Genomic DNA, 16,306 nt, shown 5'->3' on the forward strand with positions numbered 1-16,306 from the left:
CTAGATGAGGGCAATTTTCGTGAACATTGACTTAGCAAATGGAAAATTAGCTTCTCTTCTGCCGGCACCACCCCCTATTAACTATTATTCAGTTTCCAGTTCAGACATTTTTGGGAGATCCTGTTCGAACAACCATGCTTGGACTGCCAATTTCCAGTTTTATAATTTATAACATTTAAGCATTTTCAGCATTTTATTAAGGACTTTCCAAGATCGATAAAGCAGCCATCAATTTGGAATAGGCATATTAGCAAACACCTCATGAGCAAATTCCAAACCTTGCAAAATGCCAACACAAAAGCACAATACTTGCAATATATATTCATCAGCTAAAGCGAATCAAGTAAACTCCAGAGACCAATTTGATCCAACTGCTGATTATAAGTTTGAAAACTACTTCAAAACATCACCCTTTACAATATATGATCTTTTTTTATGTATAATATACGAGATGAAGTCACAGAGAAAACAAGACATATTTGATATGATAATAATTTGTTTCAATGAAAACCGAAGTTACCGTTGTACCAAGAACTCTAATCATCACTAAGTTCGTCTTCAATGCCAGTCACAGTCATCCTAGCAGACGCCTGCTTAGCCCACTTCACAATTTTCTCAGCCTCTCTGCAAACCTTCTCTTCCTCCTTCAATGCCTTCTTCAGCTTCCTCGTTTGCTCTTTCTTTGAAAAACTTCCCAGATCCGTTAAAAGCTCGTCGTTGTCGATGAAATTCGGACCAACCCGAAATTCACTTGCCCCATTTTCTTTACTCTTTGTGTGAGAAGCCCTCTTTGTCTTTGGGGAACACCAGAAGCAACCCGATTTTCTTGGCGGCGATGGGGAATCCATCAAAGAGTTACAAGAACCAAATGGAGAAGAAATTGATCGAGATTTTGATTTGGGTTTCGGACGGCGCTTCTTATCTGGGTTCTGTTTGGATGGTGAGAAAATTGCGCTTTCCGGAGAGGAGTTCGAGGAATTCGAAGGAGATGAAACTGAACCATGTTTCGGTTTCGCCTTTGAGCCTTTTTTCCCCTTTCTTAATGAAAATTCCGACGGATTCAAAGGAGATGAGACAGACCCAGATACTGATTTGGGATCGGAACCCATTTTCTCATCTGGGTTCTGTTTGGACGGTGAGAAAATCTCAGAGTCTTCATCTGAAACTGGCTCTGCCTTACCTTCAATCGAGCTACGGCGAGCTGAACCAGTTACTGGAGCTGTGCTTTTGTGCTTAGTGACTGGGAACGATTTGAGTTTCCGAAAGCGGCATTCGAGCTCAGTGGGGAGTTCAGAATCGGTGAAACCAGAGCAGTTGATGGCAGAAACTTGCTCAAGAACACAGAGCTCTTGTGCTTGAGATATAAGTTCTTCTACAGCTGATTCGTCGGTATCAGAGAGATAGGAGAAATCCACCATTGTTGGCTCTGAGGAAGCTTTCACTGCTTAGACAGCAGAAAAAAACAAAGGCCTAACGGCTAATAGTGATTAGTGAGGGGGCTTGCTCACGCTTTCCGCATTTTGTGGTTACACTTTCAACTTGTGGGTCGCATTTTCGTTCTTTCTGTGGGCCCACTTAGATTTCTACTCGCATCTTCGGCTCCAGTGGGCCCCCGAATCAGGACAAAGTTCCTATCCCAATAGTCAATAGACGACCGCGCCATCTCCTAAACACACTGCAGATGTTTATATGTTGGCCTAATTTGCGGTTCAATGAGAGCCGTCAGATTGATATGAATGGCTAAACATTATAATTTATATCCGAGCTTACAGTACAAATGGGTGAAAAATACTTTCCATCTTCTTTGCAGTTCTTCTGTCCTACCCATTTAATTTTGGCTAAACTGTCATTTAGTCTCTTGAGAAGCTACTTGGTTTTTGGGTTTTGACACAATAAATTTGCAAGTTGTTGCTTTTTTTTTTTTTGGTCTGAATCATGAGGTGGTCCTGGATGGGCCCCAACTATGGGTGGCACCTTTAAGCCTTAACCACAACCCAGACTAATCCCCACTCACACCGGGTCGGCCCGTAAAGGGTAAAATGTTGGCCAAAGTGGTGACTCCGTACGAGAGCAGGGATCGAACCCCTGACCTCTCTTAAGGAATGAGAGTGCCGAACCACTCACACCAACCACCTTGGTTAAGTTGTTGCTTTTTGGGTAAGTGGTTAAGAGCATTCATAATGGATTTCCTATATCATCTCCTTAGATAAAATTTAGGGAGGAAGTGAGAAAACCCACCTCCAGCCATGCTCCTACCCAACTTCTAAAATAGGGAGATTTCTAGGAGATCCTAAATCTGAGGAGAGAGAAAGGACTCCTAGTGACTCCCTATAATTAAATGTTGCGTTACTTTAATGTTATTTTAAGTATTTATTTAATGCTAACTATTTTCTTTATTTATTTTTATATGAAGGTGAAGTATTTATGCTAAATTAAAAAAAGAAATAAATAATTTAAGATTCGCTAAACTAAGGAGCATAATTGGAGTTGAAAATTTATAAGGAGTTCCTAAAGTAACTTAATAGTGTTTTTAGCTAAATTTTAACTAAAAAAATAAGGAGCATGATTGTGGATGCTCTCAGGAGCTACCTTGAGGGTGTGCAAGTGGTGCCACTACACAAGGCATCATGCTCTAATAAGTTATAGTTTTTCTGTTTTGTCGCGGACAAGCTATAATAAGTAGGTAAAGTAATGACTTCTTATGTACGCATAATGATGTAAGTTTGATTTCAATGGTATTCTCCAAAGATGAGGTTTAGATAAAGAAGCAGCTTTATTTTTCTCAAAGCAGAACAAGAGATCTTACGTATTAAGCACATTTATGTCAAGTTCTTGTTGTTGAGAGAATGTAAGGGAAGGACAAAACCACGTTGGTTATACCAGTATTGATAAGATGATAGTTGGCCCATTGAACAAAAGAATTGTCAATCATGTGTTCACAAACATGTAGCAGCTATGTGGGTTTGTTGCCTGACTTTGATGTCGTGTGTCAATGGGGGACTTTTGAGTTTTTTTTTTTCTTCCTGTTTTAGCAAATTTATTTTCTCTTATTAAAACAATTGGATATGCACAAGCTCTTGATTGTTTATTTATGCAATGAGGCAATTTATTTAGAATTTCAGTTTTTCTTATTGTGAATATATTATTGTATTTTGATAGCATGTTGATGTAAAAGGTTATGTGTTTGTTGATCTTAGATCTACATGACTTGTGTTTGATGAGAGCAATTAAGAGTTTACTGAATTTGCTTTATGTTGCTATTGTTGCATATTAGAGCATCTTCAATACCCTCTTCAACCACTTTGGGATGATCAAATAAGTGAGCCACATCATAAAAAATATCTCCAACAACCTTGTCAAACTCAGTCATCAAAGCTGCAATCTCTTTCTCTCTCTTCAAGATTGATAAGTTGTGATGTAGAACATATGACATAAGCAATTCAAGAGGAGCTGGAGCAACGTGCTCCCAAGGGCAAATTGGGTAAACTGAATATTTGGGCTCCAAGATCAGAATAGGGCCCATGACCAGTCAATTCGAAGAGAACGGTGTCACGAGTAGAACTCATTACTTTGCTATGATTTATGGGGGTTTTCCAGGCATCCAAGATCGTTTAGTAGCCCGAAAATCCTATTTTAAAGTTTGTGGAAACTTCGTTATTTTCCTATTTTAATTCCTTTGTTATTCCTAGGGTTTCTAGGAGTATTTAAACATACTTTACCAGTGGTTAGGGTTCTGTTTGTTATTCCAATTTCAACAATAAACCTTGAGGTTTCCTCAAATCTTCCTGGTGGATTCTAGAGTTACATGTTTTAGGCTAAGCCAGCCAATTGTCACGTTACATCAAGTTGACTTTGTCTTTTTAAAACATTTAATTTTACTTTGGTAAAACAAAATCTCTATCTTGAAAATGTTAAAAATATGCACTTTTTCTTTTCAGATAATAAATACATAGACATTTTTCACATATTTTTCATGATATTGCATTAATTGATGAATTGAAGACTTTGTTGGGACAAAAATTATTCAAGTAGCAAATAAACCTTCTCAAATTGCCCCACAAGTCATCAAACTTTAATTTGAAAAGTTTAATTTGGTATTACTATTGGAGATGCTATTAGTGGCCTTTTGGGATGTGTTTGATTAATATGACACTCCTATATTGGTTCTATATGTTGATAATATTTGAGTGAGACTTGTTTGAAGAGCGTTTGGCTTAGTAATCTTTAATGGTGCACGAGTGGGAGAATGTAAGATCTTTAAAGCTTAATCATTGGCATATGGGTCTACTATGTGCTACTCATAGGTAACCCATCCTATGTTAATGGGAAATATGACGTTGGTTTGTTTATTATGTAGAGGATTCTTAAGTTTTTGGTCACCATTGACATCACCGGATACCCAAAAAAAGTTTGGTCGCCCAACAATTCGTCGCTAATCACATTTTTTCTTGTAGTGTTAATCACAAATAATTCTCTTAAATACTGACATTTTTTTAGAAAACTATTAAAAATTTCACATTTGTCTACAAAAATCTAGACAACTCTCGAAGAGTGAAGATTCTACAAGATGGATGAGGATTTAAAGTAGGTTTAAATTTAAAGTAGCAAAATATCCTCATGAAACCAGTAAATATTCGGTGGACTATGATGGCTAAACAATAGCCACAAAAACAGTGAAAAAAAAGAAAGTCAGCAAATCAAAGTGAAGAAAGAAAAACATTCTAGTAAAAGCCATAACACTTGGAGTATGGCGACAAGTAACCTTGCCTATAAATAGGCATCCAATAGCCTATAATTCTCCGTACACAAATACATGTACAAGTCTCCTCCAAATGTAAGAAAAACATTTTGTTTAAACTATTGCCTTATACTTCTATGCTTCTATCCCTAAGCGGAATTCTATAGTAATCAAGGGTGTCATATATGGACTTCTTATGCGGACTCCACCTAAACCCCGTCAGCTACAAGCCCGACAATTATATCAAAGCAGCACTCTAATTTCAGCAAAAACCAACAACTTGTAGATCACCAATTGTGTAAACAAAACTTGGGAGACCATACATTTCATTGGATAAGCGATCAAGTTAGTAATCATTAGGTAAATGCGTGCGTAGAGGAAACAATTGCAATACAATAAACAAAGAAAACATAAATAAACAAATAGAAGAAAGAAGAAGAGGCTATGCTTGCGAGGCTGACCTGAAAAATAAAGAAAGAATCAGCAGCCTTGACAATAGGCTTACGTTTACGGTTGTTTAATGGAGTAGGAAGATGGACGACTATCCTATCCTATATACATCACTCACCACTATGTATATTTTAATTAAATAATTCCCTTTTTCTAATACACAAATTATATTCGGAGATTTAAATGGAATACAAGATAATAAAGCGAATATGAAACAATTTGGACCACACCTCTAGTTTATATTTTTATTTCATCCATCGAGATGAGTGATTTGAATACGGCAACTCTTCTAATATTGAAAAGAGAACTATCATTAGACTAAAGATAGGTAAACACATCTTACGTCAAAGATGTGGTCATTTGGCATGTAAATATGAAACATATTTAACATTTACTTTTCTATAAAGTTCAAAAAAGATTTACTTTAGTGCAGGAATATCTTCTCACGTTTTGCATGAAGACACTACGTTGAAGACAAAATGACAACCAAAGATAACGTTAAAGAAGCAGATTTATATTGCATACGAAATATATATATACCCCATTTAGTAGAGTGGTTAGAGCAGTTGAAGAAAGAAAGTCACCTTCTTTCTCTCTTTAGCTTTTAAAATAAGAAACCATGGTTGTTCAGGTATTAATTCTTGTATCCAATGCCAACCCACTACCCAATTCTCCAACCCCTCTTTCCCTAATTCATCTCTTCTCCAATAATGAGGCAGCAGCACTCAAAGCCTTGGAGACCCTTCACAGCAAACTGCTGTTCAGCTGAAGATCAAACCATCTTTGGCAACTTCAGCAGGTGCAGGCCATCTAGGTCAGATTTTTCCAAGGATGTCGCTCAGTTACCGTCTTTTCGAAGGTTGTCTTTCTCCGATCTCAGCCGTTCTTCGTCAATGCGCATCAACGACGATCTTGCGCAGTCTTTCGGGTCTGACTTGTACGATTTTCAACTGAGTGAGCTGCGTGGTGTGACTCAGAATTTTTCGGTGAATTTTTTGCTTGGAGAAGGTGGGTTTGGAACTGTGCATAAGGGTTACGTTGATGAGAATCTGAGGCAGGGTTTGAAGGCTCAGGCTGTTGCTGTTAAGCTCCTGGACATTGAAGGCCTGCAAGGACACCGCGAATGGCTTGTAAGGATTTTTAAAATTTTAATCTTATTATTTTCTGTCATGACGGGTTTATTTTCGATGCTAACTAGTTTCTAAATACTAAATAATGGGATTATTATTATCGTTACTATTATTATAATAATGAGTTTTGACTAACTTTTGTAATTAGATTATATTTTTATTTTGCTAACTTTCGAAAAAAACAAAAAAACAACCAAACACGTGCTAGTATGTGGTAGAGCCACTCTTAAGTCAGGAATGGCCTTGACCCTCTCCTCATCTTTTTGACCTCTCTGCTCAACTACACTACTGGCCCCTCTAAATTAAGTTTTTATATTTTTTATTTTTAATATAAACGATAGTATAATTCTTCTCAATTAATTTAATTTATGGGGAGGGAAACTCAAACTTGGGTGTAAGGGGATCTTTGCTCTTAGAGTACTTCAAGCAGTTTGCCCTTTGCCATGGCGAGGAGGGGCTAGGGCAGTTACTATTCACGTGAATAGTGGCTGCCCTTGCAAAAGGTTGTGATGTTTACACCCATTGCCATGACAACAACTATTCACATGAGATATGAGGAGAGAAATTTGTATAGAGTTTTGGTGTGGGAAGTGAAAAATATGACTAAGTATTTATTTTTTAAAAAATATGAATTTTTTTTGTAATTTTTTAAGATTTTTTTTAGAATTTTTTTGTTGCTGATGTCATCGCTGACGTCAGCAAACCCGAGCTTGAACTCAAGCTCGCCTCCCCCTCGGGGCACCCAATGTCATGGCCACCCCCTCCTGCCCGGGCTAGCCCTTGTTGCTGGGAACTATTTTTGGGCCTAAACCCCCCCAGCCAGAGCTGCTGGAATTGCTCTTATAGTAAGTGAATGCTCTCTCAAAAAGAGCATGAGCGAAAAGAAAGTTCTTCCTTTCTTCCTGTCTCTAGCATCTAACGGCCTAAAGGAGGGTCAGGGTCACTTCCCTGACCAACTGGCCTAACTCACATTTACTAAATCAAGTTAAACATTAATTAAGTGTTTAGAAATATTTTACTCTAATATCTAACGTTTGCCTTGTTATATTTTTGTTGTACTAGTATTTTCTATTTCGTCCCCCTAACTCATGTGCAGTGACATTTGCCAAAAACTCAAAAAGAAGTTTTCAAAGTTAAGTTGGGTTAGTTTTTTTGACACCATTGCACGAAGGTGACCAGTCAATTTGACAATTTCTGTACACTCCAGTTTCGGAAATATTACAATTTTTTTGAACCTATCTAAAAGTAAAACACGCACAAGAATGTTGGAAGATTGACCAATTTGTTCATAATTGGCTCGCTTCTTGCAGGCAGAGGTGATATTTCTTGGACAGCTGAGGCACCCCCACTTGGTGAAATTAATTGGCTACTGTTGCGAGGACGAGGAGAGGCTTCTTGTTTATGAGTTCATGCCTCGAGGCAGCTTAGAGAATCACTTATTCAAAAGTGCGTAGATTAGATAGAGCAATTTTTGCTTTTGTTGGTAGCTGCATGCTTCTAATTATCTGATATGAGTGCAGGGCTTTCAATTTCATTGCCATGGTCTACAAGACTAAAGATTGCAATAGGAGCAGCCAAAGGCCTTGCCTTCTTGCATGGGGCTGAGAAACCTGTCATATATCGGGATTTCAAAACTTCAAATGTCTTGCTAGATTCCGTATGTCTCTCTCTCTCTCTCTCTCTCTCTCTCTCTCTCTCTCTCTCTCTCTCTCTTACATATATAGCTCCTTCTCTTTCAATCTATCCTACTTTGCATTTCCAGAAATTTAACTATAATTATATATGGTCCCTTCAATCTGTGTTGGTAGGATTTCACAGCAAAACTGTCAGATTTTGGACTTGCAAAGATGGGACCTGAAGGATCAGAAACGCATGTCACAACAAGAGTAATGGGTACCTATGGATATGCTGCTCCTGAATACGTCTCAACAGGTAGCTAGCATTGAAGTCAAAGACAATGCCGCACTAACAGCCTTTTCTTTGACAACATTTTTGTTCACTACCACCATGTTAATTGTCGTTGGATCAGTTTAAGTTTTGACATTGATATAGCCGATAGATTTAGTCACACTAATACAACGACAATTAACATGGTGATAATGCTCACGATCAACTGCTGACATAGTATGTTAATGCTCGGTTTCCACAATATACATGGTTGATTTTTCAATTGAATGTGTTTATATCAAGTGCAGCATGGATTTTGAGAAGAAAAAAAAAAGTTGGGCTTTTAAGTATTTTCCTTTAAGTAAAAAAAGTTTGATGATTTACAGAAACAAAAATTGATGGTTAATGTTTCAGGGCAATTGACAACAAAATGTGACATTTACAGCTTTGGGGTAGTACTACTTGAATTGCTAACAGGAAGGAGAGCAATGGACAAATCCAGACCAAAGACTGAGCAAAGTCTGATTGCTTGGGCAAAACCATACCTGTCTAGCACTCGGAGGTTACGCTATGTTATGGATCCAAGGCTTTCTGGCCAATATTCTGTTAAGGGAGCAAAGGAGATTGCCCATCTGACATTACAATGCATAAGTTTGAGCCCCAAGGACAGGCCTAGAATGCCAGCCATTATCGAAACTCTTGAAAGCTTGCAGCACTTAAAGGACATGGCTGTCACTTGTGGGCATTGGCCGGCATCACCAAAATCTAGTAGAAATGGGGTTTTTGCTAAAGCTAAAAATGATGGTAAAGTTGGGAGTATCAGGAAATCTTCTCCAGCTGCAGCTGCAAACCAGAAATAGTCTTGAGGATATCTCGAATGACAGCTATATATGTCAAGTGTACTATGGACAGTGTGCCAAAATTGTAAGTAGAAAAGATACATTTGAAATCCGAGGCATGTCAAGGTGCCAATGTAAATACATAAATGGGATTAGGATCATTGATCCTTATGGAGGTTTTGAAATGTCAACCATGTACTTAAAAAACAGAGCTCAAGAGCATGGCGTTTGTAACTCATGAAGTGGTTAAGAGTATTTTGCATTGGAGGTCTTAGGTTCAATCAGGGACAGACCCATTCACAGACTAACCTGGGCTATAGCCCAGGTGTCTTGATTTTTTTCGCCTGTAGTAGTACTCCCAGCTCACCCAAGCTAACCCCACACACCCTCTTGGGCAGAAAACATCCCTTAGCCAACCCCTACCTGCACGCAGAGAAACCAAAAAAACAAAACATGAGGATAAAGAGCCAATTATCCCTGCCGCACGCCAATCACCCATGCCCTTCAAGGCTTAATTAAAGGAAACCAAGTTAATTTTCAATTATTAATCTTCTATTTTTCTCTCAGTTCGTTGATGTTGACATTTGGGGAATTTTTAGAGTTTATGAAGTATCAATTAGGGATTTGCAAATTTTTTATTTTAAAAAAATTCTTTGTAATTTATTAGTTTCCTAATGTATTTGTTTGTTTCCTAGATTCTCTAGTTTTCCAATTACTAGTAGGATTTCTACTTTTCCAGATTTCTATATTTCTAGTTTGAAGTTTCCTATTTTATTTGGGTTAGGATTTTTGTTTAAGCAAGGAATTTTTATCCTATTATTTCTAGGTTTTAGTTTGCTATAAATAACCAAAAAAGACTCTAAATTGAAATTTTATATTGATTGGATGGTACTAGTTTGATGTCTACAATCTATGAACTAACAGTCGGCATTTCACATAACCATAAAAATCCAGTAACAAATTAGATCTCCCATCTTCATTCTTTTATCAGTTAGCAAACCAGCAAGGAAAGTTATGGCTTTTGGAAAGGAGGACCTTGATTTGGTGTTGGTCCCAAGTGGATTGCTGATCATGTTTCTCTATCACATCATCCTTCTCTACAGATATCTTCATCTCCCTCACACCACAGTCATTGGCTTTGAGAACAATGACAAAAGAGCTTGGGTTGAAAGAATTATGCAGGTAACCGGAAACTCGTCTTCTTCTCTCTCTCTTTTTCAAATGATAGCTTTAATTCTGTAACAAATTTTAGCCCAAGACAGCTTAAATTGATCTCCTCTGCCTACCTTCAATTGCAGGTTGATAAAAGAGATATTGGCACAGTCCTCAGTGTGATTTCATCCAACACATCAGCAGCAACTTTTTTGTGTTCCGTCTCCTTAACTCTCAGTTCTCTCATTGGACCTTGGCTTGGAAGTAGTTCCAGCCATGAAGTCTTCACGAGCGAATTAATCTACGGCAACGTCAACCCCTCAATCCTTAAAATCAAGTACATAAGCCTCTTAACTAGTCTTCTTCTAGCCTTTGCATGCTTTGTTCAATCAGCAAGGCACTTTGTTCATGCAAACTATCTGATAAGCGCACCAGACAGTAATATCCCGACTTGGTACGTGGAGCTGGCAGTTATAAGAGGAGGTGATTTCTGGTCACTTGGGCTTAGAGCACTCTATTTTGCTCTAACTCTGCTTCTGTGGTTTTTTGGTCCAATACCAATGTTTATGTCCTCCTTGGTTTTGGTCATATTCCTCCATTACATGGACACAAACACCAGACCTTTGCATGACCACCAGCTTCCGGGAAGGCAGCTGGTTGAAAAGGTTGGTCAGAGAATCACAGAGGTGGCTGTGAAGATTCATCAGCTTACAGAAACAGTTGAAACAGTTGAAACTACTGTTGTCTAATTATTAATTTGTTGGATTGGAAGCACCAAATTTTATTTTTTTATGTGAAATTGTAAATACAATTACGTATGCTTGTTAATTTGGAGTTGTTGGATAGTAGGTAGCCTAGAGAAAGGTAATTTGACTGAAAAAACGAATGTAATAGAGTTTCAAAGGCTAGAAATTAGAAGATTAACTTCATTTTTTCCAGTCTATGGTCAAAATTTTGGTTTCTAAATTGGTTTACCTCAAGTTTTTCAATTCCATGACTTCATGTAACCTTGAGATTAAACCCAAAAAGAAAAGCATACAAATGCTATGTTTTTAATGCATTTATGATAAATGAAATTTGATCCAATTCTACATACTTGAGGCTCAAGAAATTAATAATGCACTTTCATTTACAGCCACAGCTGAGGCAGGCTACTTTCGATTATTATCTGACCTCTTGAAGTTGTGGCAAGATAACATCACAACCGTTGTGACAGACGAAACAAACATGGGCACAGGTCCAAAAACCAAGCCGAAAATTAAGAGCAAAGTATAGAGCTCTAAGCCCAAGTGACCAAAATTCACTTCCCCTTTCAACTGCTCTCTTAGCTTTTCTCACATCAGCTTTAGAAGTAGCTCCTGGAGTGCTTAGCAGGAAGTTTGAATGGACAAGGTGCCTGGCTGATTGGGCTCCTGTAATAGTTATAAAAATTTTAAGGCCCCAAAAATCGGAGGCCCTCGGCACCCAGGCCCAAGGCTGGCTCTGCTGATAGTCTTCCAAACCTCAAGGAGGTTTAATAAAAACCATTACTAGAATTATAAATAAGTACAGAATGGATCCAATACTTGAATAGATCAAACATTGTGATGTACATCATTTGAGGAACTAATTTAATGCCTCGTCTTAAATTCTCATTACTAACATTATCACATTAGCTATCTATTTTTGAGGTTAACTCTAGGAACCTTTGCATGATATTATATGCTTGCTGCCGGCACCAATACCACATCAACAGTCGTAGAGTGGGATATCTTTGAGCTTTTAACGCATCCAAAAAATAATGAAAAAGTTGCAAAATGAGGTGAGGGGAATAGCAGGAAACACAACAGACAGTCACAGAGGATGATTTGGTTAGCATGCACTACTTGAACGCAGTGATCAAAGAGACTCTTCGCTTGCATCCTCCAGTTCCATTGTTGTTGCCTCGAATTTCAAGCCGGGACGTAACGATAAATGGCTGCGACATTAAGGCCAACACACAAGTTTCTGTGAATGCATGGTGGACTGGAAGAGATCCCAAGTCCTTCGAAAGCCCTAACCGGTACGAGCCAGAAAGGTTCTTGATAGTGTCGTAGATAGGGAGAAATTATAGAATGATACTGTATCACCATGTCAGCTAGTGATACTCCCATTCAAAATCTGCCAGGAGAAATTATAGAATGATACTGTATCACCATGTCAGCTAGTGATACTCCCATTCAAAATCTGCCACATGTACTTTTTAAAATAAAATTAAAATATATTTTACAACTGGACTTTGGCTTACACCCTAAACCCTAGACTTTGGCTTACAACTTTACCCTTCCAACTTTAATGACCCTAACCCTTTCCCCCTCCGTCTTCCTGTGCTATGCCCCTGCTGTCGACGACGCACAACCCTCTTCCCTTCACCCTCTCAGCCACCCACCCCGGCCTTCCCTCCCCCTCCAATATTCCCACCCCCTCTATCTCTCCCTCTCATTTTCGGTGAAAAGTTAAACCCATTAATAAAAACCCAAAAATCTTAAAAATATGTGCAAACTCATTAAACATGAAACCATAAATCTTTTTATAAAAAAACCACTAGTGAAAGAAGGGAAGATTGACGTTATGGGCAACCAGGAATTAATTGTGTTATAGAACCAGTCATTGGGGCGGGGGGCTTGATGAAGGAAATCTGCCAAAAATCTCCCCCTTCTACATCAGATTCTTCTTCTTCCTCACCATCTTCATTATCAGATTTCATTCGAGAGGTCTTTTTGAAAGAGTAAAAAGTGAAAGTTTCAGAGATTACCCATCTTCTTTAGCTTCAAGGGTGTCTCCAGAGATAAAATAGTAGAGTTTGACCGGATTTTGTTTATGGGTTTTGAGTCCTTTGACAATAGAAGTTCTTTAGATTCATTAACTATGAATACGGTGAAGGCTGAGGTAGGTGGCGAGGGAGAAGGGAAGACGTGTGGTGTCGCAGATGGCAGGCATAGAGCAGGGAAGAAGACGGTGGACAGGGAAGACGGTGGGGAGAGGTTTGGGTGATAAAGTTGAAGGGTAAAGTTGGTAGCCAAAGTCCAGCAGAAAAATATATTTTAATTTTGTTTTAAAAAGTACATGTGGCAGATTTTGAGTGGGAGTATCACCGGCTGACGTGGTGATACAGTATCATTTTATAATTTCTCGTAGAGAGGGAATGGTTTTCAATTCATTCCATTTGGACTTGTCAAATAGGTAAATGGTCACACATGGACCGTTACCTGTGTTGACATATTTGCGTTTTGTGTTAACCTAAATAATTGGTTTAAACCAAGTTTCCATGAAAGATTTCATCTAATGATTGGATTTTAGAGCACTTCTAACATATGGTGCATATGAAAAGACTTTGTGTGGGACATAAATTTCCCGCTCTTCTATAAAGACTTTTCTTATCTAAGAAGAATGGCATGAGAAACTTCCATAGCACACCAGTGTGGTGTGAGTCAAAGAGTCTCTGATGTTTAAGTTAAACTTAGGGCCAGTTTGGCTGTGCCGTGAAAATAATTGCTATCAGATTTGTTATGAGAGAAATCAGCTATGAGAGAAAGCAGTTTGGCGTTTGGTAAACTTTTTGTTAAAACTGTTGTTTGTATGGATTCTCGTATAATCAAAAAATGATTGCAACATAATCATTAAACCCAACACCTCTTCGAAACTGATTCCTGCATAATCAGAAAATGAAAGCACCTTATTAGTTGCTTTCCTTTATAGCTTTCTCTTACAACAATTTTTAACAATAAGTGATTTTCTCATAGTTTACCAAACGGGTTGGGTTTCCCAAATTTTTTTTAAAATCACTTATCACCCCAAATAAGCGATACCAAACGGGCACTTAGAAAGAGATCAAATCCAGATAGAGTTCTTAGTTCCAAGTTCACTTACCTGGTCCACAACAATTGGAGACTCATTAGGCGACATGGCGTGAGCCTATTGGATCAGAGAAGACATGTTATCCCGCACATCATGTCAATTAGTCGTTCCACTAGGGACGTGGGATAATTAATGGGTTGATTACACGTGTTCTTTGGGCCATTACTGTCGTAATGATAATTGTGACTTGTGACTCGGCTGGATTTGTTGTACATATTTAACCTAGTAAGTTGACCTTCTTGACCTTTCTTTATTTGGTCATGATGGGCTTAAATGGACATTTGGGCCCTGACCTTGGCCGGGTGCAAAGAAAAAAAAAACAAAACCAGTTGAGTTTTGAAAGAACCCAATTTTATTAGTCAATGGCACTTGGATGTGTTCAATGATTTCTTTGTGTCTTTCAAAGTTTCAAGCACTTGTATTTGAAGGTCTTAAGGCCATCTCTAGCTATGGGCTATATCCCAAATATAGTCATAAAATAATACAAAACCCATTTCCAGTCATGGGCTAAACAAAATTTTGTCGCCAAATTTGGAGGGCCAAATTTGGCCGTTTAGCCCTCCAACCAAACCACATGTAGCCCAGCTTTAGGAATAGGCCAAATTTGTAGTGGGACCTATGCATCTGCTTTTCAACAGCCACATTAAAGCACGTTGGATATATATAGATTTTTAAAAGCCTTTTGGAATGTTTCAGTTCATAGTGTTTAAGAAAAAAGTATAAAAAATTGTTGATAATGACTGGACCTACCCACTCCCTTTTAAAAATAATAATATTAATAAATATGGTTAGCTTTTCAAATCTTTTCAAGTGTTGTTTAAAAAAAATTATAAAAAATTATTGTTCATGACCGTTTGAGCTCAAACATTGAAACCCATCCTTTTTTTTTTTTTTTTAAAAATGTCTTCACGTTTTTAAATGTTTGGTGTTGTTTAAAAAAATTATAAAAAATTCTGGGTCATGACCGTGCCATGTGGACACAAAATCTTGTTCTTATCAACGTATATGTGTCATTTATGGAATATTGTCTCTCAATAGTAGTTTAATTAAATTAAACAATATATAGTTGTGGAATGTATGAGTGTTGTACCATAGTTTTCCTCAAAATAATAAAATATGAAGGACCCTAAAATATAGCCCTGCATGGCTGGAGATGGAAAAATTTAGCCCTACACTATTCTTTAAAAATTTAATATTTTGGGGGGCTAAATTTTTAGCCCTGGACTACATTTAGCCCTATGGCTGGAGATGGCCTAACCTTCAAATATGATAAGATCTCGCCCAAAATCCAAGTCAACAAATTCCTTTTGAACCCAATCTCTAGGTTTCCTGATCATGCAAGAATTCTATAGTGAAGGTCTTATATATAGCCCTTAGGTGGCGTCCTATCTCTTAACCATTGGATTAAATTGGTTAGTTGTTGGATCAAATTGGTTAGCTTGATCCAACGGTTAAGAGATAGGACCTTACCTAAGGGCTTGTTTGGTACGTCGGATTGTACTGACTAATTTCTGTCGGATAGTATTAATATGTTTCAGAGAGTACTGACCGTTTATCCATAATATTATAAGGCGTTTGGTGTTGTTCCAGATAAACAGTCTGACTAAGTTATACTGTGGTTGGTGCTGTTCCGGATAACATCATATCATACTATAATTTTTTTTTTAAATTCTTTGATAATTTAATGAAAATTTAAATTCATAGGGAAAATACGTAATTTAGTGGGAAGTTAAAAGGGCTTTTAATTTACCTGATGCTTCTTGCCATTAATCCCATATATCCATCCATCATCATGAATTTGCCTAAATGCGTTTTAGTTATTTTGGTTAACTAAAATTTAATTTCCAGTATTCACCAAATTAAATTGAACAATCCACTCATCCACCAAACTGAAGCTTGAATTTTGGTAAACTGAATTCTGAACCAAATTCATCCAAACTCATCTACTCCCCAGCAACCAAACCCAAGCTTTTTGTTTGCCCTATGAAACATTGAGTTTCAATTCAATGCAAAACGTAGACAAATAAATAACTTCATAATGCAATTACATTCCTAACCTAATTTCAACAAAATTTAATAAAAGAGGAAATATATAAAGAAAGAGAAGATGAAGCCAGGATAAGAGAGAAGAAGCATATTAGAGAGAGTTTGAGGGAGAGGGAGAGAGAGAGAGAGACAAATCTTATTACAAAAGAAAAAAATAAACCAGGAAACCTAGCAACAACTGCTGCTAA

At 37.6% G+C, this 16,306-nt stretch overlaps 3 protein-coding genes across 3 annotated transcripts; 2 read left to right on the top strand and 1 right to left on the bottom strand.

Annotated features, from left to right (window-relative positions):
- Positions 1–297: 297 nt before the first annotated feature.
- Positions 298–1,502, bottom strand: LOC110747155 (vitellogenin-2 protein). Its single transcript, XM_021947353.2, has one exon. The coding sequence runs from the start codon at positions 1,416–1,418 to the stop codon at positions 537–539; it is 882 nt and encodes a 293-aa protein (XP_021803045.1). The 5' UTR covers positions 1,419–1,502; the 3' UTR covers positions 298–536.
- A 4,288-nt stretch (positions 1,503–5,790) lies between these two features.
- LOC110752397 (Protein kinase superfamily protein) lies at positions 5,791–9,575 on the top strand. The gene is made up of 5 exons (XM_021953041.2): positions 5,791–6,318; positions 7,629–7,764; positions 7,839–7,975; positions 8,127–8,250; positions 8,620–9,575. Exons 1-5 carry the CDS (start codon positions 5,899–5,901, stop codon positions 9,063–9,065), a joined length of 1,263 nt encoding a protein of 420 aa, XP_021808733.2. The 5' UTR covers positions 5,791–5,898; the 3' UTR covers positions 9,066–9,575.
- A 439-nt stretch (positions 9,576–10,014) lies between these two features.
- Positions 10,015–10,945, top strand: LOC110752400 (uncharacterized). The gene is made up of 2 exons (XM_021953045.2): positions 10,015–10,226; positions 10,343–10,945. The coding sequence occupies exons 1-2, from the start codon at positions 10,059–10,061 to the stop codon at positions 10,943–10,945; spliced, it is 771 nt and encodes a 256-aa protein (XP_021808737.1). The 5' UTR covers positions 10,015–10,058.
- Positions 10,946–16,306: the final 5,361 nt, after the last annotated feature.

This window comes from Prunus avium, chromosome 5 (genome assembly GCF_965620075.1).
Source record: "Prunus avium chromosome 5, drPruAviu1.hap1.1, whole genome shotgun sequence".
NCBI lineage: Eukaryota > Viridiplantae > Streptophyta > Magnoliopsida > Rosales > Rosaceae > Prunus > Prunus avium.

Excerpts from the sequence above, each read along its gene's own strand:
- LOC110747155 (XM_021947353.2), bottom strand. The coding sequence starts at position 1,418 with ATGGTGGATTTCTCCTATCTCTCTGATACCGACGAATCAGCTGTAGAA.
- LOC110752397 (XM_021953041.2), top strand. The coding sequence starts at position 5,899 with ATGAGGCAGCAGCACTCAAAGCCTTGGAGACCCTTCACAGCAAACTGC. Across the intron at positions 6,319-7,628 it reads AAGGACACCGCGAATGGCTT|GCAGAGGTGATATTTCTTGG; the intron begins GTAAGGATTTTT and ends CGCTTCTTGCAG. Across the intron at positions 8,251-8,619 it reads TCCTGAATACGTCTCAACAG|GGCAATTGACAACAAAATGT; the intron begins GTAGCTAGCATT and ends TTAATGTTTCAG.
- LOC110752400 (XM_021953045.2), top strand. The coding sequence starts at position 10,059 with ATGGCTTTTGGAAAGGAGGACCTTGATTTGGTGTTGGTCCCAAGTGGA. Across the intron at positions 10,227-10,342 it reads GGGTTGAAAGAATTATGCAG|GTTGATAAAAGAGATATTGG; the intron begins GTAACCGGAAAC and ends CTTCAATTGCAG.